General features: G+C 40.6%; 4 protein-coding genes across 5 annotated transcripts; 1 reads left to right on the top strand and 3 right to left on the bottom strand.

Annotated features, from left to right (window-relative positions):
- Positions 1 to 367: 367 nt before the first annotated feature.
- On the top strand, positions 368 to 4,098 carry si:ch73-15b2.5 (rho guanine nucleotide exchange factor 19). 2 transcript variants are annotated; one of them, XM_067587080.1, is made up of 13 exons: positions 368 to 752; positions 828 to 992; positions 1,081 to 1,145; positions 1,254 to 1,546; positions 1,687 to 1,847; positions 1,951 to 2,103; positions 2,189 to 2,318; positions 2,416 to 2,490; positions 2,637 to 2,729; positions 2,850 to 2,998; positions 3,284 to 3,448; positions 3,556 to 3,608; positions 3,944 to 4,098. In XM_067587080.1, the coding sequence occupies exons 1-12, from the start codon at positions 526 to 528 to the stop codon at positions 3,599 to 3,601; spliced, it is 1,722 nt and encodes a 573-aa protein (XP_067443181.1). In that variant the 5' UTR covers positions 368 to 525; the 3' UTR covers positions 3,602 to 3,608; positions 3,944 to 4,098. The 2 variants fall into 2 exon arrangements, with proteins under 2 accessions (XP_067443181.1, XP_067443180.1); XM_067587079.1 differs by lacking the exon at positions 3,944 to 4,098 and having other exon boundaries at positions 3,556 to 3,939.
- cplane2 (ciliogenesis and planar polarity effector 2) lies at positions 3,810 to 9,506 on the bottom strand. The gene is made up of 8 exons (XM_067587081.1): positions 9,300 to 9,506; positions 8,989 to 9,122; positions 8,324 to 8,449; positions 7,359 to 8,218; positions 6,346 to 6,498; positions 6,006 to 6,130; positions 5,736 to 5,875; positions 3,810 to 5,084 (listed from the first exon to the last, which is right to left on the bottom strand). The coding sequence occupies exons 4-8, from the start codon at positions 7,468 to 7,470 to the stop codon at positions 4,862 to 4,864; spliced, it is 753 nt and encodes a 250-aa protein (XP_067443182.1). The 5' UTR covers positions 7,471 to 8,218; positions 8,324 to 8,449; positions 8,989 to 9,122; positions 9,300 to 9,506; the 3' UTR covers positions 3,810 to 4,861.
- Positions 8,213 to 9,378, bottom strand: LOC137180807 (heat shock protein beta-7-like). Its single transcript, XM_067586054.1, has 4 exons — positions 9,300 to 9,378; positions 8,989 to 9,122; positions 8,324 to 8,449; positions 8,213 to 8,218 (listed from the first exon to the last, which is right to left on the bottom strand). The coding sequence occupies exons 1-4, from the start codon at positions 9,376 to 9,378 to the stop codon at positions 8,213 to 8,215; spliced, it is 345 nt and encodes a 114-aa protein (XP_067442155.1).
- Positions 9,507 to 10,897: 1,391 nt separating the features above from the next.
- epha2a (eph receptor A2 a) lies at positions 10,898 to 24,086 on the bottom strand. The gene is made up of 17 exons (XM_067587078.1): positions 23,899 to 24,086; positions 22,956 to 23,023; positions 20,763 to 21,399; positions 16,945 to 17,100; positions 16,492 to 16,824; positions 15,466 to 15,593; positions 15,145 to 15,322; positions 14,927 to 15,029; positions 14,595 to 14,647; positions 14,361 to 14,486; positions 14,075 to 14,260; positions 13,892 to 13,953; positions 13,362 to 13,571; positions 13,019 to 13,168; positions 12,544 to 12,737; positions 12,023 to 12,178; positions 10,898 to 11,749 (listed from the first exon to the last, which is right to left on the bottom strand). Exons 1-17 carry the CDS (start codon positions 23,972 to 23,974, stop codon positions 11,641 to 11,643), a joined length of 2,925 nt encoding a protein of 974 aa, XP_067443179.1. The 5' UTR covers positions 23,975 to 24,086; the 3' UTR covers positions 10,898 to 11,640.
- Positions 24,087 to 24,454: the final 368 nt, after the last annotated feature.

The raw sequence follows: 24,454 nt of genomic DNA, 5'->3' as shown, positions 1-24,454 counted from the left end.
ACCCATATTTACTACCGGGTCAAATTTGAAGCATAACACAACAGATGTAACTGTTTTTTTATAGCCATTTAAAAAAAAAAAAAGAAAAATGATCAAAATTTGTTTTATTGTATTCAGTAGGCCATTGTAAAAATTTGACCCTAACACAATAGGAGGGTTAAAAATGACTGACTAATCAATTTTCCAAATTGTTGCTGATTCATTTTCTGTCGATTGATAAATCACTTAACCAACTATTTGTTTCAGCTCTGAACTTAGAAAAAAGATTGGAATTATACCTGGAATTTGGATGCAGAGTTTGGCAGAAACCTGAGAAACCACACCTGGCTCGAGTTTTTGTGATTGCTGCTTAGCTCAGATAAGCTCAGACTGCTTCCACCATTTGCCACCATTTCATCCGAGTGATTGTGAGGCTGATGGAGGATGCTGCAGTAAATAAACACATCTAAAGTTTCATGTTGGGCAGAGTTTAAGTATCAAAGAGTTTTTGGTGTCAGCCTTGAGAGAACAGAGAACTGGTGCATTATGGCTCAATTTGACTGCAGAGATGAAAGTGATCACTGCTTGAGCAGGAGCGTTGTCACCAATCTGCACATTGATAATAGTGATCCAGTGAACTATTTGATCTCACAAACCATGAAGACAACAGAGCAGCCTCCTTCAGGGTTTCCTCCTCTGGAAAGCAGCAGTGCAGAGGAGGCTGGAAGTCCTGATGAGAGCAATGACTGTCTGAACCAGCCTGAGGATTGCAGGTAAGAACCACATAGTGCATGTGGAGAACTTCTTATGTGGGATTATCTTGATGAAATATCTTTGTTCTGTTCTAGTCCTCCTATAGACATATCTTCAGCCCTCAGGTCAGTTGCGTTAATGGGCACGTGGGATTTTGGAAAAATGCACTCAACAGTGTCAAAGCTGTTCTCAGAGGAAGTTCTTGAGGAAGACGACTCAACTTTGTCCCCATTAGATGATCAGGATACAAGCACAGAAGAGTAAGAGAGGTTATGAATCTTTTAAACCTTGGCAAAATATTTACTTTCAACTAAATGTGGCTTCTTTTTTTTTAAAATTCAAACTCAGGGAAGATGATCCAGCTAAAGAGAAAGCACTGAGTATATCATTCCACTCCAAGTACATTCATATTTGTAAGTTTCCTTTCTCTCCTTGAGGCCTGTTTTCAGTCATTGGATAGTGTAACTTTTATAGCAATGTAAAGAGCCTTGTCTCCATTTCCCCCTTTTTTTACTCTGCAGTCCCACTGTATCAAGACTACTGTCTGCAGGCGGTGAAAGATGATCTGCACAGCTTTAGCAAGTGTTCTGTGTCTGAACTGATAACCCCCCAGTACCTGCAGGGCCTGCAGTCCCGTCTTAGCCTTCTTTGCCGTTCAGAGGCTCCATCTCCTCAACAGAGTCTCCAAGAAGCGACTCCATCCTCTCGTCACCTTATTAAGGTGACCCCATGTACTCTCTGGCAAGATCTAGATGAGGTGAAGGCAGCGGGCCTGCTAAGCAGCTTGACTACCAGAGAGATCCGCCTTCAGGAGGTGTGAAAATGCTTTACACTTCAGACATGACAAGCTACAATTAATAGATAAGTTTTAACTCATCTGGACTTAGATAAAGGTTTAATGTAACAGTGGCAAAGTCATTCACTCTTGCTCCCTCTCATTTCCTTCCTCTGAAGTCGATGTTTGAGTTGATCGGCTCTGAAGCATCTTACTTGAGGAGTCTCGGAGTCGCTGTTGATCATTTCTTTGTGTCAAAGCCACTGAAGCAGACTCTGTCTCAAATGGAGCATCACATTTTGTTCTCCAACATTCGTCGTGTGAAGGCAGCCAGTGAGAAGTGAGAGCTCTACACAATAGAGCATCTTTATATTTTTGAGTTTGTTTTTTTTGTTGTTGTTGTTGTTGTTGTTTTTGCTGAGCTGCTGCTCTGTATCTTCTAGGTTTCTTATGGATCTGGAAATTCGACTGGGGGAGAGTGTTGTAATATCTCAGGTTGGAGACATTGTGCTCCAGCACTGCCCAGCGTTTCGCACTCTCTATGTGCCGTATGTGACTAACATGATGTACCAGGAGGCCCTTATCAACCAGCTGCTGTAAGTCTCTGCTCCGATATCACCGGTTGTTCCACAACACCAACTTTTTCATGAGCCACATTCAGTTGCATCTCTTCCTTTCAAGGCAGCAGAACAGAGACTTTCTGTTTTCACTCAAGAAGCTCGAGAGTGACTCAGTGTGTCAAAGACAGAGGCTCAAGTCATTCCTTGTCCTCCCCTTCCAGAGAATTACTCGTATTAAACTCATCCTGGAGGTAAGCTTTTGATTAGATAAGTAAATGCATCTAAATATATATTTTTATCTCTGTAAGACATGTTTCAGAAGTCATAAGGGGTTTTTTTGTGTTTCAGAGCATCCTCAAACTGACTAAACCAGACTCTGACTCAGTTTCAAATCTTGAAAAGGCAATAGAAGCCATTCATGAGGTAATACTGTTTATTTGTGCTCAGATCACTGTAGTTGTCTTGAGACAGAATTTGGGGCGGGGGGACATGAAATGCCTCTGAAATAGCTTAAAAAGCCAACTCCTAACCATTCAGAAATGGCATCATTGATGTTTTCCTCTGACCAGATAGTGTCCGAGTGTGACAAGGGGGTCAAAAAAATGAAACAAATAGAGGAGCTGGTCTGCCTGGAAATGCTTCTGGACTTTGGCAAAATGAAGGTTTCTACTTCTTTTGTTAAGATTAAGATTTCTAACAGACTTTTATTTAACAGACTCGATTGTGTTTTGCAACCTGCAGATGGCAGTAAATTCTAACAGACTGCCTCTTCCTCCATCCAGTCGGTCCCCCTGGTGGTAAGTGGGCGTTTTCTGGTGCACCAGGGTCCCATGAAACAGCTGACTGTGGAGAACACTTACAACTCAAGAACGTCATTCATCGGCGTCTACCTTCACCTCTTCAACGACCTTCTGATCATCTCCTCGAAAAAGTATTTGAGCAACAACTATCGCTTTTTTTATCAGCACATTAAAAGAAATGCCAAATATTCAACACAAGCAATAAAAAGTACTTGTAGTCTGTCCAGCAGTCAAATGTATTTATTAAAATGTTATGAACAAAACACAAAGCAAATGTTTGGTATCTATACTTGATTATCAAATATGATTCACATCATTTGAGTCATTTCAGCCCTATTTAATAATCCACTCAGTTGTCTTCACTTGGTAGTGAGCCATTAAACCAGCCAGTGTTTTCTCTCTCTGCATCATGTCAGGGATCAGCGGTTCATAGTAGAGGATCATGCTGAATTCCCCACACATGTGCACGTTGAGCATCTGAAGACTGAAGTCCTGGGTTTACCTCCAGACTCCTTCCTGCTACATCTCTCTCAAAGTCAAACTGGACAACCGACCGCCATGATACTTGTTACACACACAAGGTACAAGAGGACATCATCTTTAAGTCCAATATTATTATTATATAATAATTTATAAATCTGCTTTAGCAGCCAGTCAATCATCTTTTGATTCCTGTTTTTGATTGCAGGTCAGATAAAGAGACCTGGATGAAGGTGCTGTCATCTAAACAATGACTGAAAGGTTCTGTTATTTGGATTTTATGCATCAAACTTGGTGCTATTTAACTTTCACACAAATATACATTTTGATGGTTTTGCACAACTTAAATGTTTAATTATTCACTCTAAGATTATCTTCACTTGACTTTGTACTTTATACTGTTCTTGATAAAGGCACTCTTAAAGCACTGTATGACACATGAAGCACTGAACAGACACACAGTTAGTAAATGGATGTTTTTTTATTACTGGGAATACATGTTTTTACCTGTATTAAAATTCTAGCCTCTTTAAAGCTATGTCCACTCTTTTCCTACATAAAATAATTAAATAAAATGTCTTTTCTTACCATATCAGATCGACCTGATGCAATGACAGAGTCTCTACTAAAAGATGGTAATAAGACAACTTGACAAAACCGACTTGATCTTCTCACCATGAAAGAGTGACAAAATATTTAATAGATAATAACACTATTAACAGATAATTGATTAAATACCTGTAATCAAACAGTAGTTTGACTGAGTATTGGTGCTTTTAGATTATAGTTAAAAGATCTTCAGACATGTTTTAAGGCATAAATACTTTGAATTTGGGCGCACAAAAAGTTTAAAAAAAAAATCTTAAAATAGCATCTACAACTTCTCCCCCACTGGAAAATAGAGTATCTATGAGTATATAAAAGTTTTTCCATTTCAAAAATGTACCTGTTGCACACAAGTCCATTCAGTGTTTGTGCGCTGGAGGTTTCAAGTTTCCACATCACACATGTGGAAGATACATACTGCACCACATTTGACTCCAAATTAGCTGTGATGTCACAAACGATGCTCACAGTGCCGATGAGCACAAAGAAACTTTCCACTTTCAGCAGATGAATATGAAAACAACCTTCTAATGTCAAACTCTGCACAGTGAAGCTCAAACATCCAAAGGAAGGAACAAGAAGTAGAACACATTTCAAATGAAGAGGGACTTTAAACTTAAACTAACGTCAATCATTATTTACATTTTATGGACATAGATGACCAGAAGTGTTCACTGTTCATTTCATTCAACTAGACCTAATAAATACAGAATATTTTATCTTTAAGACAGGCAGTAGAACAACTTAACACCACTATCTCATTCATACAACCACAATACTTCATCTCATATATTGATTCAACACCCTGATGATATGTGATGGGACTTCAAGCCTGTGATGATGCATTAAACAGAACAGATCTAAACAGCAGCATCCATCCTTTTTTTTTTTTTAAATCCTGTTCAGGATCAAAGTAGAGTCCCTGTCTCCTGCTGTGAGTGGTGGCTGGCTGATCCAGCTGTGACACAGTCCTGATGCCACAGGTTCTCTGCCAGGCAGTTGAGTATCGGGGCTACGTCACCCAGGCCGTCACTGACCTCCCCACCCGTACGCAGCACCGGTAAGCTCCATGTCTCCTGGAAGTCTCTCACATCTCTCTCTGTCACATCACAGTGCATGAAAAGGTCAAATCTGAATGAAAACATTAAGGGCAAATGCTCGTCTTTGTAGTAACCTAAAGTGTGGATATAAGTAGGATTATTTGGGAAGTGATGAGCATGTTTTAGTTCCACAATGTTCTTACTTTTATGTACAATAAGAAGCTGACATGCAAACTAGTTCCTTGTTATTTATATTGAATTAAAGGATAACACTGAAGATATTCTATATCTATTGAAAACACATCAATGAGCAAACCAACTGCACTGGCTGACATGTTTCTTTCAATACGACAAACATCGTCACACTGCCATAAGTACTCACAAGAGCCGATGTGTATTAATCCACCGCTGAAAAGTCCCCAACAAATGAACTATTTACTCCTGTTTGAATAATGTTTGTTCGAAACTACAGTGCCCTGCTGTTTTAGGAAATTCCTGAGCCCTGCCTCAGACAAAATAGGGAAGTCAAAAAGTATTGAGAGTAAGACTAATGTTGGATTTAGTCTTTTTGTGTGATTTATTGACAATGAGAATAGAATAACGCCAGGTTTATCCTTTTAAATTTCAGTAAATCCATTCAAGACAACTCAAAGCTGAACTTTCTTCTTGTCAGTGTTTCTAAAAGTGTGTTGAAGTGTTTTATGTAGGCAACGTTACGGTATACACGTTTACAAAAGGATACTTAGTGCCAACCACCAATTTCACAACTCGGCCCACAGATGGCTCAGTCCACTTCACAATTTGATTTGACAGATCATCAAAAGATGTCCTGTCAGTGAAGGAAAACAGGAAGAGAACGGCGTCCACCTGCTCCTTACAGGACTGGAACACACAGGGAATGGTAAAAAAAGATATTGAGTAGATTTCTTTTTTTTAATACAAAGCAAACACTGCATCCGTTACTAATTCCTGACTCAAAAAAATGTGTTAATACTGTATAACACATACACACCGGAAGTAAATGGTCAAATCTCCGTAAGGCGTTTTCTCCACAGTCCCACAGCTGCAGACGGAAGAAAAGCACTCTGCCGCTTTCTCTCAGCTTCACAGGCCAATACACCACTGTCGTCTCAATACCTTGAACGAGAAAATATAAACCAGACTAATATTGGTGTGACGTCATTAACTTCTTTAATTTGAGATTTATTTAATTGTATAAATTACTTAAACATTCCACATAAGAAACCTCAACAAACCCCCCCTCCATCCCTAATTTACATAGTTAGACGATTGAAGTTCAACTGTCACTGTCAGTCTGAGGTGTCGCGTCAGTGAGCAGGGACCCACAGTACCTGTGGTTTCATAGTGCATGTTAGGAATATTCAGGCCTGCAAGACGTGCAGCAAGAGCCGTTTTCCCGACTCCACTCTTGCCTGAGATGAAGATCTTATAGTGAACTGTGTCCACTGCTACATGTGGGGGCATCACTGGAGACTCCAACAGGCCTGTAAAACAAATTATTAAAAGGATCACCAGGATTTTAATTGGCAGTGTGATGCTTGGTATTAGTTGAATGTACTTTCATGCTTTTCAGCATTTAAATTAGATCTTTTACTACCAAGAAAATGACTGAACCAACAACAAAAGATGACTGTCAGTCTTTCTGTGTAGATCCACCATTGGGTTGCTCAAAACTATCACAATTAGACAAATTCATCAACCTTTCAGCTTTGCTTCTAGTTTACATGTATTTTCTGATCAATTAACGTTTCTCTGGCCACTGACACCACTTTCAGGTCTTCAAATTCTAGTGAATTTGAATATGATATTTGTGTTTACACTTTACATGATAGCATGCAGGTAGCTCCAACACCAGTTAAGTCAGTTGTTGTTGTGTTATTGTGTCTTATAGTTATTGTAATATCATGTTGATTATCAGGTAAAAACAGAAAACTAAAACAGTTTGAGTAAAGCTAATAACATGTCATTTTCTTTACATCATTTCCCTTTTTAGACAACCTCAAACATAAATTATGATACAATATTTCTGTAGCCTCATAAAACAATCTAATTTAGTATTTGCAAATGCTACCAACTCTGTTTACATCCAGAGGCCATAATGACAAAATCAACTACATTTCTTTACAATATTCAACAAGTAGCTCCACAAACAATAACCTGGGGGTTCATTTGATGGACACTTTCTCTGGTAGTGATGTTGAGAATTCATAAATGCAGCCAAGTATGTGATGAAATGTTTGTGGTAAGTCTGTGAAATGGCAGCAGTGAATCTCCATTCAGTCGCACACAACTCACTGTACAAATGGACGTTATTCAACCAGAAAGTGCGTTTTATTTGTCATACCGAAGTTCTTGCGTCTCTTCTTGCGAAGGATTTTGCTGAAATACTCTTTACTGTCTTTACATCGATGCCAGTCCGCTGCTACGATTGAACCGGGAGGAGGCACTTGGGTCATCGTGTTGGTTGTGAAGCTAAGTTAGCTTAGCATCACACTGAGCTCGTTTTGTACAAAACAAGACAGAGTCGGTGAATCTGAAACCGATGTTAATATGTTAATAATACAGCAAAAAAGGTATTTCTGGCCATAACGCACTTTAATAAAAACAACTGTGGTCGGTAAATTGCATTTTTTTAAGTCTGAAAGTGCAGCCAACTGACAGATACTTCCGTAAACTAAAACATCCCTTGACAACCGCTTTCGTCACTTCCGGCGGTCCTTTTAGTTAGTGGTGTTGCCTTCATGATATTCCAAAAGTCGTAAATTACCGCATTATCTGCCTTTCGCCTATTCGAAAACTAAAAGCCTACATCTAACACAGCAGTTACAAATCTCAGAACACTTTACACATTCAGCCTCACAGAGTTGTAGTAGACATGCTGATAACGTTTCAATTGATGTATTAACAGCATTTATTCAAACAGTTATTTACAGGTTTCTGTGCTGTCCGCCGCTTTTTGGCCGTAAAGTTCACATCATGGTAACAGAAGTATCATAGAAAAGCACTTTTTTCAGTAGTAGGCTATTTGCAATATTGTTTGGTTCAAGTCATAGACTATACAGTTTTAAAAATAGTTCATGAAGTGCACTGAACTGGAGCTTTTCATATTTTCGACAGTCTTGAATGTTGCAGTGTTGATTCCTTCTTCTACCGCTAGATGTCACTAAAGTCCAGCGTTTCACAGGCTGGACGCTGAGATTACATCTGGACAAACACATGACAATAAAGAAAATGCATTAAAAAAAACATAGGTGTGTTTTAATAGAAATGTCATGCGGAGAACAAAAAGGACATATTGTGTAATAATACCCTGTGAGCTCTGACAGTAAGGACCCCACAGCTCTCCACGGTCATTTTGACAGATTCGGGGTCCACATCTGCTGGAAGTTTGCATTGGTGGGAAAAAGTGTTTGTGACGATGCCATCTTCTCCTAGCTGCATGGCAAAAACAAAGAGTATGACTGACAAGAAGGCAGAAATTATTTTCCGGTTTGAAATTTACACTTAAAGAAACTTACTCTTTCTTTACACTGTAAGCAAAGGTAAAACTCAAACTATATTCAGTAGTAAGTCAAGATCTGTCAAGAGCACATTATTAAAATTTCTAGATTCTTCTTGAATTCCTCTTATCTACTTACTGCCCTACTATTCTTCTAAATTGGTTTTATTAAAATTCAGACTTAAATTTCAGACACTGACTCACATAAAAAACAAAGAATTTCACACTTTGAAAGTTTCTTCAGTCCCCAGTAATCAATCAGATTCAACCCTGGCATATCTTTATTAATTTCATTTAATTAAGATAAAATTGAATTTAAGTTCCATTCAATAGTCTAACCACTCATTGTGTTGTTGTCATTACTGTTGCTGTTTTTTTTTTTTTCCTCCAAAACAAGCACGGGTACTATTTTGTGGTTACTATCACAGATTACATTTGCCAGTTTTTGCTAAACCAAGGTTACTGCATGACTCACCTTCTCAGCATGCACCTCTATCAGGTTGTTGGAAGATGTGATGATAACATCTTCTGGAGGAAATTCACTCACATCAACCGTGAACTGGAAAATGTCTCCAATGACCTGGATCTTCCCCGTAGGATCCGAATGGCCTGAAACAGTCATTTGCAGCTCATAAAAACGTGATGGCTGTGTTACATAAAGTAGAAATTACAGATTTCCAAACATTTGATTTGATTTTTTTTTTTTTTAATACGGTAAAAAGTTAAATGCAAAGGTATATAAAGTGGAAAAACTGAGTTTATCTCAGTCAGTCTTGTTCATCTGACCTGTAAATTTTTGCTCTCTAGTGCTCTGCTGAGGCACCGATCCTGGAGCCTCAGAGATAATACTTCGACCTTTCTCCATTCAGACTGAGGAAGTAGATTTTCTCTATCTTGCCGACTGTATGAGTGAGCACAATCCAAGAAAGGTTATTCTTATCTAGCAACTTCTCCCTTGTCTCTGATAAAAGTGTCATTATATATGAGTCTTTTATAGGCCACTGAGAGCTCGTGGGCACCACTGGGTGTGTGTGAGAATGATTCAGCTGTACAGGACCATGACATGGATTGCAGATATTTAATGTGTGAGAACTGTTGTTGAACTGTTGTCAGCGGTACAAAATTTCCAGCCACACCCCTGACTGGGACCATTTGAGTGTGAGAGAAAGGGTGTGGAGATGTTTCTGTGTGAAGGAATAAGCAGAAATTATAAGATGTGACACCCAATGAGCTGCGACTCTCAGATTTAAGCCATAAAAGTCACAATTTGACATCTTAAGTAGATTTTAGATGATTTTTACAATGTAATTAGGCTTTTTGTGAAGGCTGTCAGTCACAAAAATGACACTTCCAGTGCATTTCCAGGGAAAACCTTTCAGCGGAGGAATGTAACATGGTTGAGTGATTGTGGTATGATGGAGTACAGTTTTGTGTAGGTGTGACATTCTGCTCCAACTTGGCAAAGTCACAGAGGTTAATGAGCTGCATCTGGATGACAGCCGTCACCAAAACAAGAATAAAGAGTCTGTGGCCACACAAACAGCTCTGTAAGGCTGTAATGCTAATTGTAAAGAACTGATAGATGGATAAAAGTTGAGGTTTTAGTTCCTCATCTTCAGCAGTCGAGGTGAAATAAATGCACTAATTGGAAAGTGAGTCTTTAGCATCTTAAAGTGAAAGTGTTAAGAGGAATGCATGGCAATATTAAATCGTATATTTATGTGAAGATGGTGTCAGCAGAAAGGCCATCATGTGAGGTCACTGGTGAAATTTTATATCATACTGTATGTAATGTTGTGAGCAAAGATGTGAAAAATGAGCGAGAGAGATGTAAAGAAATAAAGTGTAGTCAGGATGCATTTATTATACAATATGTGTTACTGGTTGTCATTTCTGTACAGTTTGAGCCTGAGTCTGAGTTAGTCAAATAAAGCAGATATCTTCCACAGTTACAGTCTTTTTAGTAAAACAAATTCCCTCTTTGTGTCTCAGCAGACAGTGTTTTTCTGTTCAGCAGCAGTGGAGGGATTGTAACATAAAGAGGGAAATTGGCATTAAAAAGACAGTATAAAAGTATTCAGTCATAAACCATAAAGTATTGGAAAAAGTGAAATTCTGACCAAGTGATGGCACAAGATCAAAAGTCAGGAGATCACCAACATTCACAAAGAAAGTCTGCACCAAATTTCATGGTAATCCATCCAGTAGTTATTTTACTCTGAACCACAAACCACACATTAGGATCCATCATCTGGGAACCATTAATGTCTCTGAGATATTTCAGTCTGGGCCAAAGTTTTGGATGGACGGACATTGCCATCCTTTTAACAACCCAGCTAGTACAGGAAAAATGAAATAAGAAATACACAACGACTACTGCTGAGTACAAGACAGTGATCCAGTCACAAGGCAACAGATTTTATTTCAACACAAAAATAAAAACACCTGGCCAACATGCATCGGAACAGTTATTTCTCACATAAGTGACATAAATATAAAATACAATAAATATTAAATACAAACGGACAGTTGAATTAAGACATGATGTAAACAAACAAACTGGCTTGAGGAAAATGCATCATGTGATCCAGAGATGAACTACAAAACATAAGAATGTGTGATTCTTTGCCCTGAGCGGAATAATAGTTCTAAATTTACAACAAAGTCTCACTGATCACAAAAAGCATAGAGAAACAATTTTAAGGATCCAGAAACACTGGCAGGAAATAGTGAGTGCTTGAAAGAAGAAGCCCTTATTCATGAAGAGCCTTAAATATTTCAGTCATTCAGTGAATACAAACCCAAGCACTCTCATATGGTCTCACATTTTGCACTTACTTTAATAATTGTTTTATTTACTACATCTCATAATCTGCTTATGTTCAACATATAATTTTTTTTTTTACATGATGACAAATTATTCCTCTTTTTTTTATCATACAGTACATAAGTGTTTTTAGATCTCAGTCCTTTTCTGAGTGGCTTGGAGAGTCCTCTTCAGTCGTGCAACAGGAAAAATAAAACTGCTGTGTAGCTCAGTTTCACCCCTGCGCACTTCAGTCCTCGTCGTCCATGAGTGAAATGGCATGGTCGGTCAGTGCACTTTTGATTTGAAGGAATGCTTAGATCACACTGAGAACACGCTGAGGGAGCTGGTCTCGTCTTTCAGCCCCAGGATGCTGTAGGCTATCCTCTTCATGTGACCGGGCAACCGCACTCCAATATTCCTGATGTCTCTGAAAGGGAAAAAGATAAATTATAGCTTTTGCTAAGAACAAAATGTGTTTAAATAAAGACAGCGCAGTGGTGCTGCGGAGGGTATGGCAGTAGAGAATGCAAGGAATGACATGGGCAGAGGCGGAGTGGAGTATTCCTGCATTCACAATTTGGATAACAAATGTTCAAGCTGAGAGCTCAATACTTTCTCTGTGTTACCACAAAATGTGGCAGGGTGCCAGATACGTCAGCGCAGAGTGGCGAAGCTGCACCTGTGCCATGTGTGCACTTACTCATGCCTCAAGGCGAGCACCTGCTCCATGGTCGTGATCCCCGCGCGGGCAAAGCTTTCGTTGTACTGGCTCATTTTGATGGACTCCAGCCACTCAGGCACCGACCTGAACATGGTGCCGTCACAGCCGCTGGTGCTGGGCAGGCGGATGGACACGCTGCGGGAAGCAAAAGGAAGATTGGATTACTCATTTTTTATGGCTACTTTATGTACACTGAGCATGTGATGATGTTTGAACAGGTGGGAGGAAGTTTTACTGTCAACATATTGCAGATGGGATAGCTGCAAAACGTTTCAATGACTTATTAACAGTCTTCTCACAGCAAATAACAAGACTAATGCTGCCCTGGTTAAAGTAAAATCTGAGAAAGACTTTAGAATTCAAATAGAGGAACACGCAACAAGGGTTTATAAACATAAAATATGTGATTAGGATTAGTCTCTTTTAATAATTATGTTTCCTCAGTGTTTCCTCAATCTAAACTTCATTAAAACAATGTTTTTTTTTAAAAAAAAGCATACCGTGGATCAAAGTCAGCGATAGCTTTTAAAGACTCTGGGCTTCGGAGCAGTTTGTCCAGGATGTTGACAATGTCTGTGAAGCGAGGTCGTTTGGAGCGGTCGTGCTGCCAACACTGGAGCATGAGCTGGTAGATAGCGGAGGGGCAGTCCATCGGAGCAGGAAGCCTGAAGCCTTCATTGATTGCCTTCATGACCTGAGGAAGAGACCGGAGCAGAGTGGAGGCTGCGCTTAGATTTGAAGTATATTTATGGCTGTAGTGACAGGCAAAGGGTTTGTACAGACAATAGTCTGAAAAAAGTGCCGTGCTCATATGTTGACATTAACAACTAATTTGGGAAACTGCACTTTCAATCACCACCATCCCAGCACAGACTCTCAGAGGTAATGTTCATTAAAGTTTGACCTACAGAGGCCAAAACAATCCTTCATTTCAATCATAAAAGATGGAAAGAGGTTGTGACAGATGAAACATACCTCATGGTTGCTCATGTCCCAGTAGGGTCGTTCTCCAAACGCCATGACTTCCCACATCACGATGCCGAAGCTCCACACGTCGCTGGCTGAAGTGAACTTCCTGTATGCGATGGCCTCAGGGGCGGTCCAGCGGATGGGGATTTTACCTCCCTGACAGAAGAGAAACATTAACAAATCATATTTAATGGATGAAGGCAGTGGAGACACAAGGTGCTGAAAGACCAACAGTTTAGATTGGACACTTGGGAGTGAAAATACCGTTAACAGTCTGGCTTTGGTTACTAAAAAAAAACAAGGGTTTTTTTTTTTTTTTCCAGCTGTGAAATGTAGCTGTTGCACTTACTCTGGTTGTGTAGGTGCCTTCAGCATCATCCTCCAGCACACGAGACAGGCCGAAGTCAGACACCTTACACTCCAGGTTGCTGTTCACCAGGACGTTCCTCGCTGCCAGGTCACGGTGGACGTAGCTCATGTCTGAGAGGTATTTCATACCGGCAGCTATTCCACGTAGCATTCCCACGAGCTGGTACGGTGCAATCTCTCCATCACGGTCCTATAGAGATAATAAATAAATAAATAAATACTTCAATTTTTTTAATTGTGTTGGAAATTTCAGTCAAGCACGACTTTCCTTTGTCTTTTCAGCTTTTAACTGTATGTAGGTCATTATTTAACAAAAAGGCCAAAGATTTGGTAGTTCCAAGCTCTCAAATTTGAGAATTTGCTGATTTTCCTCATCTTACATTTTAGTAAATTGAATATTTTAGGGTTTTGGACTGTTTGTCAGACAAAATAAGAGCAAGTAAACATGGATGTAAACAATGCAAGATTTCAAAGTGTGTGTGACTCTCTCATTCAAAACAAAACACCTACCTTCAGATATGTGTCGAGAGCTCCGTTCTCCATGTATTCTGTCACTATCATGGCATGCTTGACTGAAAATTAAAACAAAAAAAAAAACATGTTTAGTGAAAGAAAAGTATTTGAGCGGTTTGATGTTACATAAATACGTTATGACGGGCTGTTTTGGTTTCTGTCTGAAAGGCAAAGACTCACATTTGGTGACAACTCCCTCCAGGCGGATGATATTCGGGTGCGAGAACTGCCCCATAATGCTGGCCTCGCTCAAGAAGTCCTGCCTCTGCTTCTCAGAGTAGCCCGGCTTCAAGGTCTTGATCGCGACGGTCACCTCTCCTCGCCCGGGATTCTTCATCATGCCCCAAAACACTTCCCCAAACTCTCCTGATCGACAGACAGACAGCAGGAGGAAACATCAGACACTGAACCCTGAGATTTAATTAATTAATTAATTGGGAAGCAGATGATTTTAAAAAACACTTACCGACACCAATGACTTTTTGTTTGCTGACGGCGCTGGGGTCAATTTCTGTGACAAACTTCTGGATGGCAATGTTAGGGTCCTCGTACATGTGTGGATCAACGTAAGTCTTGAGAGGCTTCAGCTGATCTAAGGAGGGAGGAAATAATGATCAGGATATTAGGCTAAATAACAACTTAACGAGCTGTTTCATCAGTAAATAATACTAAATTATTATTGCTTGTATGGACTTCTAACCTGTTGAAAAGTAGGGATCCTCAGGTCCTCCTCTGCCGCGAGAGCTCAGTCTCCTGAGAGGAAAACATGAATAATCACTATAGGACTACACAGAATACAGACTGGATTTTAGTGTAATTACAGGTCAGTGTCAGCTGAAAAAGACTGAAGCTGTATTCAATAGCAGCACTGGTTATTACAGATAAACCCTCCCTGAGCTGTCACACCAAAATATCCTTAATTTACTTGAGCTTGTGGCACATAATCACACAGTTTGCAGGTCTGTAGATAACATTTATCTGAATGACACAGGCATTGAACGGAAGGTGGATCTGAAGAGTGCTGTAACCAACCGTTTACGCAGCAGCAGGACGGCCACCACGATGAGCAGAATAACCGCTACTCCAACAACCGCTCCCATCACCATGGTGGAGTTGTTCTGGATCCGAGACTCGGCTGTGCAAATCACAGAAAAAGAAAAAAAAAGATGAATTAATCGACTCAAGTAAAAGTTACATATAGACATTTGAGAAACTATTTCATCTTCTGTAGATTTTAAGGCTGCCGGTACCTAAAGGTGACGTTTGGAACTCATGCTCCGTGCTGTAGCTGCCAGGGTTGCCTTCAGGACTCAGTGCCTGGACCCTGAACATGTAAGTAGTGTCTGGGGTGAGGTCATTAATCTGGACTGAGTTTTTCTCCAAAATCAGGACCATGTAGGTGGTTACGTCGCGCATGCCATCATCATCCTAACAGGAAAACATTAAAAGAGGGTGGATTAGAATCATTTTTATTTTAACCAGAAAAGAGCTTTTTTTTCTGACATTCTTCCAGCAGCCTCACTTTCTTTGAAGGAAAGAAACACAAAAGAAAACAAAGCACACTGTCTTACTTTTCTGCGGTACATAAGCTCATAGCGGTGATTGATGTGGGCTGGAGGTCTGCGAGACACAGCCCAGGATAGAGACAGACTGGTGGGGCTGCGATCATCCAGCTGGATAAACGTCACCTTAGGGGGATCTAACAGAAAGCAAAATAATGGTTAGTGACTAATCATAGACTTTGGAAAGGACATTTGGAAATGAAAGCCTTTATGATTCAGATGGTCAGAGTGGATTCCTCTTTGTGTAGTAAGCCTTTCTTTTTTTACAATGTTTTTACTGATCACTACAATATGGCATGAAAAAAGGGATAGACATTTTTGTCACTCTCTTAACTCTTAACCTTTCCTCTGTAACAGCTCAACAAATACATAACATTGTTTTATCACCTTGAAAATTCATGACTTATATTAAACCATGTTTTACAGCTGTTTACGAATGATTATTACATGGTCTATATCTGTGATGGCTGCTGACAGTAGTTTTTACACCACACAACCCCTCCCAAATCCAAAGTCTATTTGTATTTCTGTCACTGGAGTTTGTTTATGACACCTCTCTGAGGAATAATTGACCCCAAACATAGCCTACTGTAAGTAATGTCAGTATATAGGATAACATACTGTACATTTCTGTGAATGGGTTTTTGGCAAACAATACTAATACATAGGTGTATATTTGTTAATCCATATAATTTACAAAACATTAAATAGTTCATTATTTGGTGTAATAACAATGTTTTTATGGTTATTTTTGTATTTTGTCATCTTAATCAAATGTAGTTTGTTCCAAAGGGAAAGGTTACCACTTCACTAGTTTTCTGAGTATTGGGTTTTAATAAGGTCAGAACAAAAGAAAAAATATATTTAAAGGAACAAAAAATGGTTGATTTTGCAATTATCATAATTATTTTTACACAGACATAAAGCAGTTGGATCTGTGGGACACTAAACAATGAGGAAGTAAGGCCAATGTCAACAAAACTCCAGCGAAAAATCAAAGCAAAAATAAAAAGCTTTAAATATGACCAAGCTCACCAGTATAGTCCAGAGCAGTGGTGATGGTAGTGGTGGGCCTCTCAGTGTTGTGCTGGGACACGCCACTGTGGGCCTCCACAGTGAACGTGTAGTTAAGATGAGAATCCAGATCACCGACTACAACCGTGGTGTCCTGCAGGTCTGTAGGACCTGGCTCGAATCGAACCTTCTCACCACAGGGGACGCACGAGGCCCCGTCGCAGAGCTCGCACACCACGCTATAGGTAAGGTCGCTACGGCCCCCGGTCACCGACGGTTCACTCCAGGACAGCTGTAGCTTGCCCTCTGCTGACAGGGTGGTCGAGGTCAAGTCACGAGGGGCACTGGGTGGAGCTTAAGGAGGAAGTGGACAACACAGAGGAGTTAGCCCAAACTTCTAAACGGCCTCTACTAAGTTGAAAGTTGACTTTGTTGGTAATATGATGTAATATGGACAGTGAGTGGGGGTCTTACCAGAGCAAGCTGCTGTAAGAGGGTCTAATGGGGAGCGGAAGAAACCCTCCTTGCACTGACATTCAGTAGCGCCAGCTGCGGAGGGCTTGGTGTTATCAGGACAAACCTGACATAACTCAGTCGATACAGATGACTTGAAGAAGCCTGGTTTGCATGCTGTGCGAGAGAAGAAGTCTGTTAGCTTCAGTATGACATGTACTGTATGAATAAGCCTGACTAACACAGGAAGGAATGATTGATCAAAAAGCAAACAATGAAGCTGTCTCTGTAATACCAGCTCCTTCCACCCGACAGGAAGCGTTTGTTGTGTGCAACCTATAATCACTGAGTCTTTGTATCCAGAGGAATGAAAAGGGATTTCCCTGACGATCTGCCTCCACTCGCCTTTTTCGCCTGGAGGCCTAATCTCAGGTCACACTGCTAGTGTCAACCGGATGACAGCAGAGCATTAAATCCATCAGGCGATCTGATCTTCCTTTCCCCTGTGAACTCTCAGTTCAAGCCCTCTGGCAGATAATATTTGTGTTTTTGCCAAAGGAAATGGCACCTTGGACACTGGTGGGGTATTGCAATGGACATATCAGCTCACAGATAAACAGCCTTCCAGGCCATGTGAGGTTAATGAACATGCAGACTGGACAGAAACCAGGACACAAGAGCTGCAAGTTAGTCTGAGACTGATGTTTCCTCCCTTTCTTCCTTCCTTCCTTCCTTCCGCTAACCCCTGACACCGGTCACAAATTACAAAATGGAAGGTTGAATAGTTAAAGGACAAGAAAATCAGGAAGAGGAAAAGCTGCTGGAGGCGAGTGTGGTTTTCAGTGTGTTTATGGAAACAGATGCACATACTTTCTGGGGCCTCCGAGCACAGTAAAAAACTTTTAAAAGAACAGATCTTGCGAAAGATCTCCTTCTCTGCTTTCATTCTGCTGTCTCCCGAGGGAGCAGCCTTTCATGTGGCCCCTGTGCTGGTGGCTGAGAGAAAAGGTCGAGTGAACCCTGGATTGAAGATGTGGTCGCGTTACTTTGCCACCAAGGCAGAAGGACCTTTGCACTCCAAGTACTGCCGTGGTGGAGGAGAAGGAGCAGGTTGAGTTTGAGTAGGAGGGATAAAGATGAATAGATGGACTGATGGGGGATGGGGCCAAAGGTCTGCAGCACCAACAGAAGTTCTCTCTGGGGAGTCACTTGGTGGGCGTGGGGGTGTAGCTGAGGGTCTTTTCGCATAAGAAAAGGGGGCCAACCCATTTCATCTTGAGCTGAAGCAGCAGGACCTCTGTCACGTACCAAAGAAACTCCAGCCCTATTCATCTATTGTCTCTGAGATTGGACAGAGTGGTGCCATAAATATGTTGCATTACTCATTACAGCTCGCAAGCGGCGGCATGTGTGCAATGCTTGAATAAAAACATTGTGAATGCAAACTTTGGTAAATAATGAATCTCATCTTTTAGCAAAGATTTTAGCTTCAGGTTTACTTTTGTAAACTAACAATTTGAATTGTAATCCTAAACTTTTATTCATTTAACAAACTTTTATGTTCACTTCTTGATGGAAATTTAATTGTCCCACACTCCCTTTAACTACAGCACACATGTGAAAAGGACTTATGCTACGCACCGGTGCATCTGTTAATTGAATCTGTTTTCTGCTCTTTGTGTCGGCCCATTGTTCTAATGAGTGGGAACATGGATTAGGGAGCTCGTTGCGTGTGTTAACAACCGGATGAAAGAGCAAAGAGAGGCAAAGCGGGGCATGTCATTGGCTAACAGCTGTCCTGTTGCTCTACTAATCCTCTTGACTAAATTACACTCCACACCTAACTAAGCAGCCACGAAACTAACCACCCTCATGCGCCAACTGTCGACTCACTCCCCACCCAACCAAGGACAACCTGCTTATTTGTGTCAGTCAGCATTCCTCTTCATCTCGCTTACTTCCTTTTCCCATAACAGTTGGGCTCTTCAGTGGAATCCACATGCAGGCCATGAGCTTCTAAGGATATCACTTTAATAAACCTAAAAACTGGAATGATTGGCTGTTGGTATTTCTGACATCAGTGAGTTGTCTGGAACAAACTACAACATTGTGTTCTTACTTATATAATAAAAGATGTTTCCTGCGTCCTATTGATCAGGTCATCCTCCAGACTTTGGAATCAGGGTTTTTCCCCGTCATAAATATTTCCTGTCTTCCTCTCCACAGCTCCATGCCAACTTCCGTTTCAGGTGCTCAGCTCGAATCCGCCAGCGGTCAGGAACCTCAAAGACTAAAACATTCCTCTGCCTTGACTTCCTCCCCGCCTTTCTCACTTATCCTGCCTTCCTTTTTTACAACCGCGCTACTAGTTTCACTCTTTGAAGCGCCGTGCTTTGTCATTATCTATCATCGGTATGAGTGTTCTCTTAACTTGTAGAAATAGTTTCCAACAAGAGCCGAAACTCTGCCAGTTAAGGTGACTCGCACCCAACAGGAGTCATAAACCACAGAATGACTGAGAGTCTAACCTCTGATAGGTGTGTCAACCCCATCCCTGTAATCTGTGGTTACTGTTGCCTTGGCAACTGGTGCAAACAAATACTTGTGAGAAGAAGACACACAGGCTCAGGTAGTCATCCTGACACATTCACACGTCCCTTCCTTTAGTCAATCGGTGCTGTAGGTGACGCAAGGGTGAAAGAATTCCTTTCAGAAAATCCCCGCACCATACTGTGCCCTTCCTCCCTCCTTCCTCCTCTCTCTGTACCCTCTGTCCTCCCACGTTTCCTCCAGACAGTTCAACACACCACACCCCAGAAATGCCAAAGACAGACCAGCCTGCACACAAACATTAAGCGCACATACAGTATGAACACCACAGCTATGTCATTTACTGTACACACTTTTTTTTTTATTGACTTCGTATATGTACTCACAGGTCTTCCTTAAGGGCGCCACATAGCTCAAAGTTTTTACATAGTTAACCTCATTCTGGGTGTCACGCACATAAACAAAGGCACAGTGTGTTTCCAAATTCCCCATAATTTCAAAATTAGATGTGTTTTTGTTTATGCAAAACTATATATCTATAAATATCTGAATTGTTGAATGTAAAATGCTCTAACCTTTAAAGTGCACCGTTATTGCATGTTTATCAAAAGGCGATGTTGGAAAGGTACTGTGAATTTAAAATTAGGAAGCTAAGTATTTTTATGCTTTCATTTCTACTGAATTGTTGGACGGTGATGTTTGAGTCATAATGAATTTGATTGGTTTTTGATGTGGTTTTGATAGTTTTCCAGTGTGAACAAACAACATACTCAAAGTCCACTTAGAAGTAGGATGTATTATGAAACTGGTTTCATTTTGTACTGTACTCTTATCACCTACAGCTATCAACTTATCTATAAAACAGTGCCGCAGCTAAGCCCCATTCCTGAGTCCTGAGAGAAAAGAAAGAATGTGCTATCGGCAAACAGGTGAAGAGACGATGATGCATTGATGGGAGACTTTCCAAATCTACTCAGAGGTTTTCATCTGTACCTCATGGAGCAATCCATGGTTGCCTCAATGTCTAAACAAAACAAACAGGTTTAGACATCTGCCCATTTTTCCTTTCTTTCCCATGGCCAATTCTGCTGTACTCAACCTACTTCAAGACAGATATGAAGTGTTTTTATCTCAGGTTTCCAAACAAACCAGACATAATTAACATTCCTCTGAACTCATTCCTCACACCTTGCCAAAGTAGTGGTCGGAGGTGTTTCATTCACTGTAACTCACACAGCGACACAAACATGTCTCAGTTGAGTGCGTGGCATGCTCATGGCAGTGCTTACCTTGGCAGGAGTCCCCGGTGATTTCGTAGCCTGCGAGACACTGGCACTGGCCTACAGGCACCACCCATTCACCCTCAGCTGTGCAGTAGATGCGTGGGGTGGCCTGACTGATGGCATTCTCTACACAGGCTCCCTCCACCTCTTTGAGAGTATCTGCCACCGTCTCCGGGAAGGCCGCCAAGCTCTGCACTGTGGACGGACATGTCTTGTAGTACACTCTGACTGAGAGCAGGGCGACACACGCGCCCATGTCCTGAAAAGCCAGGTAGAAGCCTTTTCTTGACAGAGGCCCCACAGTCCTTGTCTCTGTGTTGACCTTCAACACGCGGCCCCGTGTGACCTCATCAGGAGCGATGGTGGCCACCTTGCGGAACTGCCCTTTACGGAAATTGGTTCCCACGTCGGCATCAGCCTCTGAGATGAAAAGGTTGAAGGTTTCTTTGCAGGACACGGAAGTGCCATCGAAGGTGTTGCAGTCTCGCACGACAAAACGGAGCTCTACAGAGACCCGTGTTGTCCCTGGGTGTCCCTGAATGAATGTTGTCCGTAACCAGTTATCCTGTTCAGAAGAGTCTATGCTACATACACTGTAGGTATAGAAAAGAGAGCCGTTCACCACCGTCTGGACTATCTCCCACTGAAACAGAAAAAGATAAAAGAGAGAGACGAGAAGGATCAATTTAAGGGGCAAAAGTCACTGTTACAAGCTACAATAATGAAAGGAGAAATTAGGGATATAAGTATAGAGTTCAGAGGCTTTGTTCTTGCCATGAACCAGTTTTATTGATGAGACACCTCTTCTCTCAAGCTGACTAAGAAGCTCATAAAGCGCAGAAGTGAGCTGGAGCTTTTTTTCCACACATTATAGGATTATTGGCCTGAGCATGTGCTGCGCTTGCGACGTGTGTGGTTTCCCACTGACACACAAGGGTCCATGTGTGTGTGAGAGAGACAGACATAAATCCAGCAAATACTACGGTAGAACACCAACTAACATTTATGGCAGTTAGATGAGTTTTATAAGCACAGTGCAAAGGCACATGGCAGCAGAATTGGCAGCAATTAAAGAGTTTTTAAGAGGGAGAAGCAATGACTAGTAGAAAGATTAAAAGCCTCCATTTAACATTAAAATTTAACACCTCATATGTTAGCGGTGCTGGTGTGTTTCAGGGAGTAAATCAAAGGTTGAATGTACATAACTTTAACTGTTGTAAGAAAAGACAGATGAAATAAATTAGGCAAATTTTAAAACGCAACCTCCACTATTTCAATAAGTGAAATTGGTGCCATTATATTAAATTAGCGCTTTATGAAGCATAGCAGGTCATTTTATTCTATGGTTTTCATAGTTACACATGTTAGATCTTCTATATTACTTTCTAATTTTTATTCCATTGTCTACTACTACTGCACTTAGAAAATAAACTGTTCAAATATGTTTCCTGAGCTCAAGACCACATATTGCAAATAGTCATCCCCAGTACAAATTAAATACACTTTACACATGAGCATGTTTGTCAAGAAAAAAAGCACATTTTTGATAGACAAGGGAAATCCTATCCGATGAAATAAGAATCCTCAGATCTTTTGAGAACAGTCACACAAGAAACGAAGCCCACACAGTGGAAGTGGCCATGTCCTGTTGCTTTTTTTAGATGGAAAACCACTGAACTATAGATAGAGGGATGGTTCTCCACACATGGACCAGCCTTTCTATGTCTTTTTACAATGTTTTACTCTTAACATGTCTTCTCACAACCGTACAGATCGTCTCGCTCGCTGTTATCTCTCAGTTCAAAGAGGAAACACGAGAAAAACAATCAACAGTTGTTGAGTTTTATGGTTTAGTGCTGGAATGAAAATCTACTATGATTGTGTAAAATGCACTTAAGTACTGTAAATTTAAATGTCTGGTGAACCTTGACATTTTAATGGAACTCATAAGGTCTACATGAAAGGGTAGCAAGAGCATTGCCAAACCTCATCTAGCTGCCACTCATTCCTCTCTCCCTTTTTTTAGTAGACCGAATAAGAGGAAAGAGGCCTCTGTTATTGTTACCAAACAGCGTTCAAATTCTCACATCAACTATTCTTCAGCTGCCTTTTATTCAATTGTTTTCTCGCACAGAGAGAGGCAGTTTCAAGTCCTGAACCTGAAGCCTTAAAAATGCCTGTTGAGGTATAAATACTCACTCCGTTCTCATTTGGCAACGTCAACCACCCCAACTCTCCTCCTGAAGCTTTCATATCCAGCAATACTTCTACAGGGAAAAACACAAAAACATATGAGTTATAACAAGCACAGAAGCAACTAATGACACTTGATGCATCAAACGCAAGTACTTCATATAATGTAATAAACATTAACCTATTAAATGATGTCAATATGTGTATATAAAAGGCCAATAAACTGTCTGACTAATTTTACAGCCCTAATATCCCTTTGGTACAGGCACTGGAATATATACATTATATTTGTTTATTAGGCTGTAAAATAATTATAAATGACTATGTTTTGACTGTACAATAAACTCTTCTGCTTTGATCTCAGGGGCCAACAGTTTTATGGGGGGCGCATGCCATGCTTTGACATTTTAATCAAGCATGTCGGTCTGATTCAAGACTTCATTGACCGTGTCCTTCAGGTCCAGGGTACAGGACAAATAATGTCTGAGAAAGGCGTGGGCAGTTAAATTGCCATGACGAGAGAAATACATGAATCAGCACCACAAATGAAAGAAGTCCGACATGTCTGGGCATCTTACAGGTGGCCCTTATTAGCCCTGTGGTTGACAAAAGCCAGTGATTACAAATAAATAATTCATTTAAAAAGCCTAATATATATTAAAACCTGATAATCTGAGATTTTTGATGATTCAAATCATCAAATCTAAATAGTTTAGTTCAAATTATAAAGGGACACATTAAAAAAAAATTCACCATACCAGCTTCTTTTCTTATGTGATATTGAAAAACAACATAACAAACAACATGATTTTAAAACTGGATTTTAACTTGACAAAGTCAGAAAACAAACATAGCAGCAAAAGTAAAACTTTAAGCAGGCTATCAAATTCCAACTTCCTGACTCATGAGGTGTGGTAAACCTTTCTATTTATGTTTAAAAGGTACTTACGTTCTTTCGACTGGAGGCTGATAAATATGTAGTTAATAAATAAAAAGAAGAAGAAGTTGACCCGACGGAACTCCATGATTCCACACAACTTTTTGTTTGTTTGTTTGTGTCGTGGTTTCGTATCCCAAATTCTCTGCGCTCCTCCGCCCCACCGACTCCAAAGACTTTACTAACCGGCTGAGTGAGTGAGCACGAGCCCACAGCCCATTGAACAGCTGGCGTCATCGCCCCGCCCCCTCCCCCTCCTTTGGAATGCGGAAGATCTCCAAATATGGTAACCATGGGGGCGGGGCCAGAACTGTGTGACCGCACCTGTTTCATTGAGAAAGATGTTGGCTTTTATTTACTGCACTGTCATTTCTCTTGGTTTGTTTGATTGATGTAAAGAAATCAACTTTCATATTGTATCACATATCATACATGTTTATAGTAAGTCCTGGCTAACGTATGTTAGACTGAATGCAAATTGACTGCATATTTAGATCGAAGTAAAAGTAAATACTAAACATTAAACTACAAGTAAAAGTCCTACATTCAAAATTGTATTTACCCTAAA

The sequence above is a fragment of the Thunnus thynnus genome, chromosome 4, assembly GCF_963924715.1.
Source record: "Thunnus thynnus chromosome 4, fThuThy2.1, whole genome shotgun sequence".
Lineage (NCBI taxonomy): Eukaryota > Metazoa > Chordata > Actinopteri > Scombriformes > Scombridae > Thunnus > Thunnus thynnus.
Note: the sequence above shows the minus strand (reverse complement) of the source record. Positions and strands in the feature narration are given on the sequence as shown.

Excerpts from the sequence above, each read along its gene's own strand:
- epha2a (XM_067587078.1), bottom strand. The coding sequence starts at position 23,974 with ATGGAGTTCCGTCGGGTCAACTTCTTCTTCTTTTTATTTATTAACTAC. Across the intron at positions 15,594-16,491 it reads CACTGCTCTGGACTATACTG|ATCCCCCTAAGGTGACGTTT; the intron begins GTGAGCTTGGTC and ends GCTTTCTGTTAG. Across the intron at positions 14,261-14,360 it reads ACAAAAAGTCATTGGTGTCG|GAGAGTTTGGGGAAGTGTTT; the intron begins GTAAGTGTTTTT and ends TCTGTCGATCAG.
- cplane2 (XM_067587081.1), bottom strand. The coding sequence starts at position 7,470 with ATGACCCAAGTGCCTCCTCCCGGTTCAATCGTAGCAGCGGACTGGCAT. Across the intron at positions 6,131-6,345 it reads CATGCACTATGAAACCACAG|GTATTGAGACGACAGTGGTG; the intron begins GTACTGTGGGTC and ends TTCTCGTTCAAG. Across the intron at positions 5,085-5,735 it reads AAATTGGTGGTTGGCACTAA|ATTTGACCTTTTCATGCACT; the intron begins GTATCCTTTTGT and ends GTTTTCATTCAG.
- si:ch73-15b2.5 (XM_067587080.1), top strand. The coding sequence starts at position 526 with ATGGCTCAATTTGACTGCAGAGATGAAAGTGATCACTGCTTGAGCAGG. Across the intron at positions 2,104-2,188 it reads GCCCTTATCAACCAGCTGCT|GCAGCAGAACAGAGACTTTC; the intron begins GTAAGTCTCTGC and ends CTTCCTTTCAAG. Across the intron at positions 2,491-2,636 it reads CAATAGAAGCCATTCATGAG|ATAGTGTCCGAGTGTGACAA; the intron begins GTAATACTGTTT and ends TCCTCTGACCAG.
- LOC137180807 (XM_067586054.1), bottom strand. The coding sequence starts at position 9,378 with ATGGAGAAAGGTCGAAGTATTATCTCTGAGGCTCCAGGATCGGTGCCT. Across the intron at positions 9,123-9,299 it reads TAGAGAGCAAAAATTTACAG|GCCATTCGGATCCTACGGGG; the intron begins GTCAGATGAACA and ends TGACTGTTTCAG. Across the intron at positions 8,450-8,988 it reads TAGAGGTGCATGCTGAGAAG|CTAGGAGAAGATGGCATCGT; the intron begins GTGAGTCATGCA and ends TTTGCCATGCAG.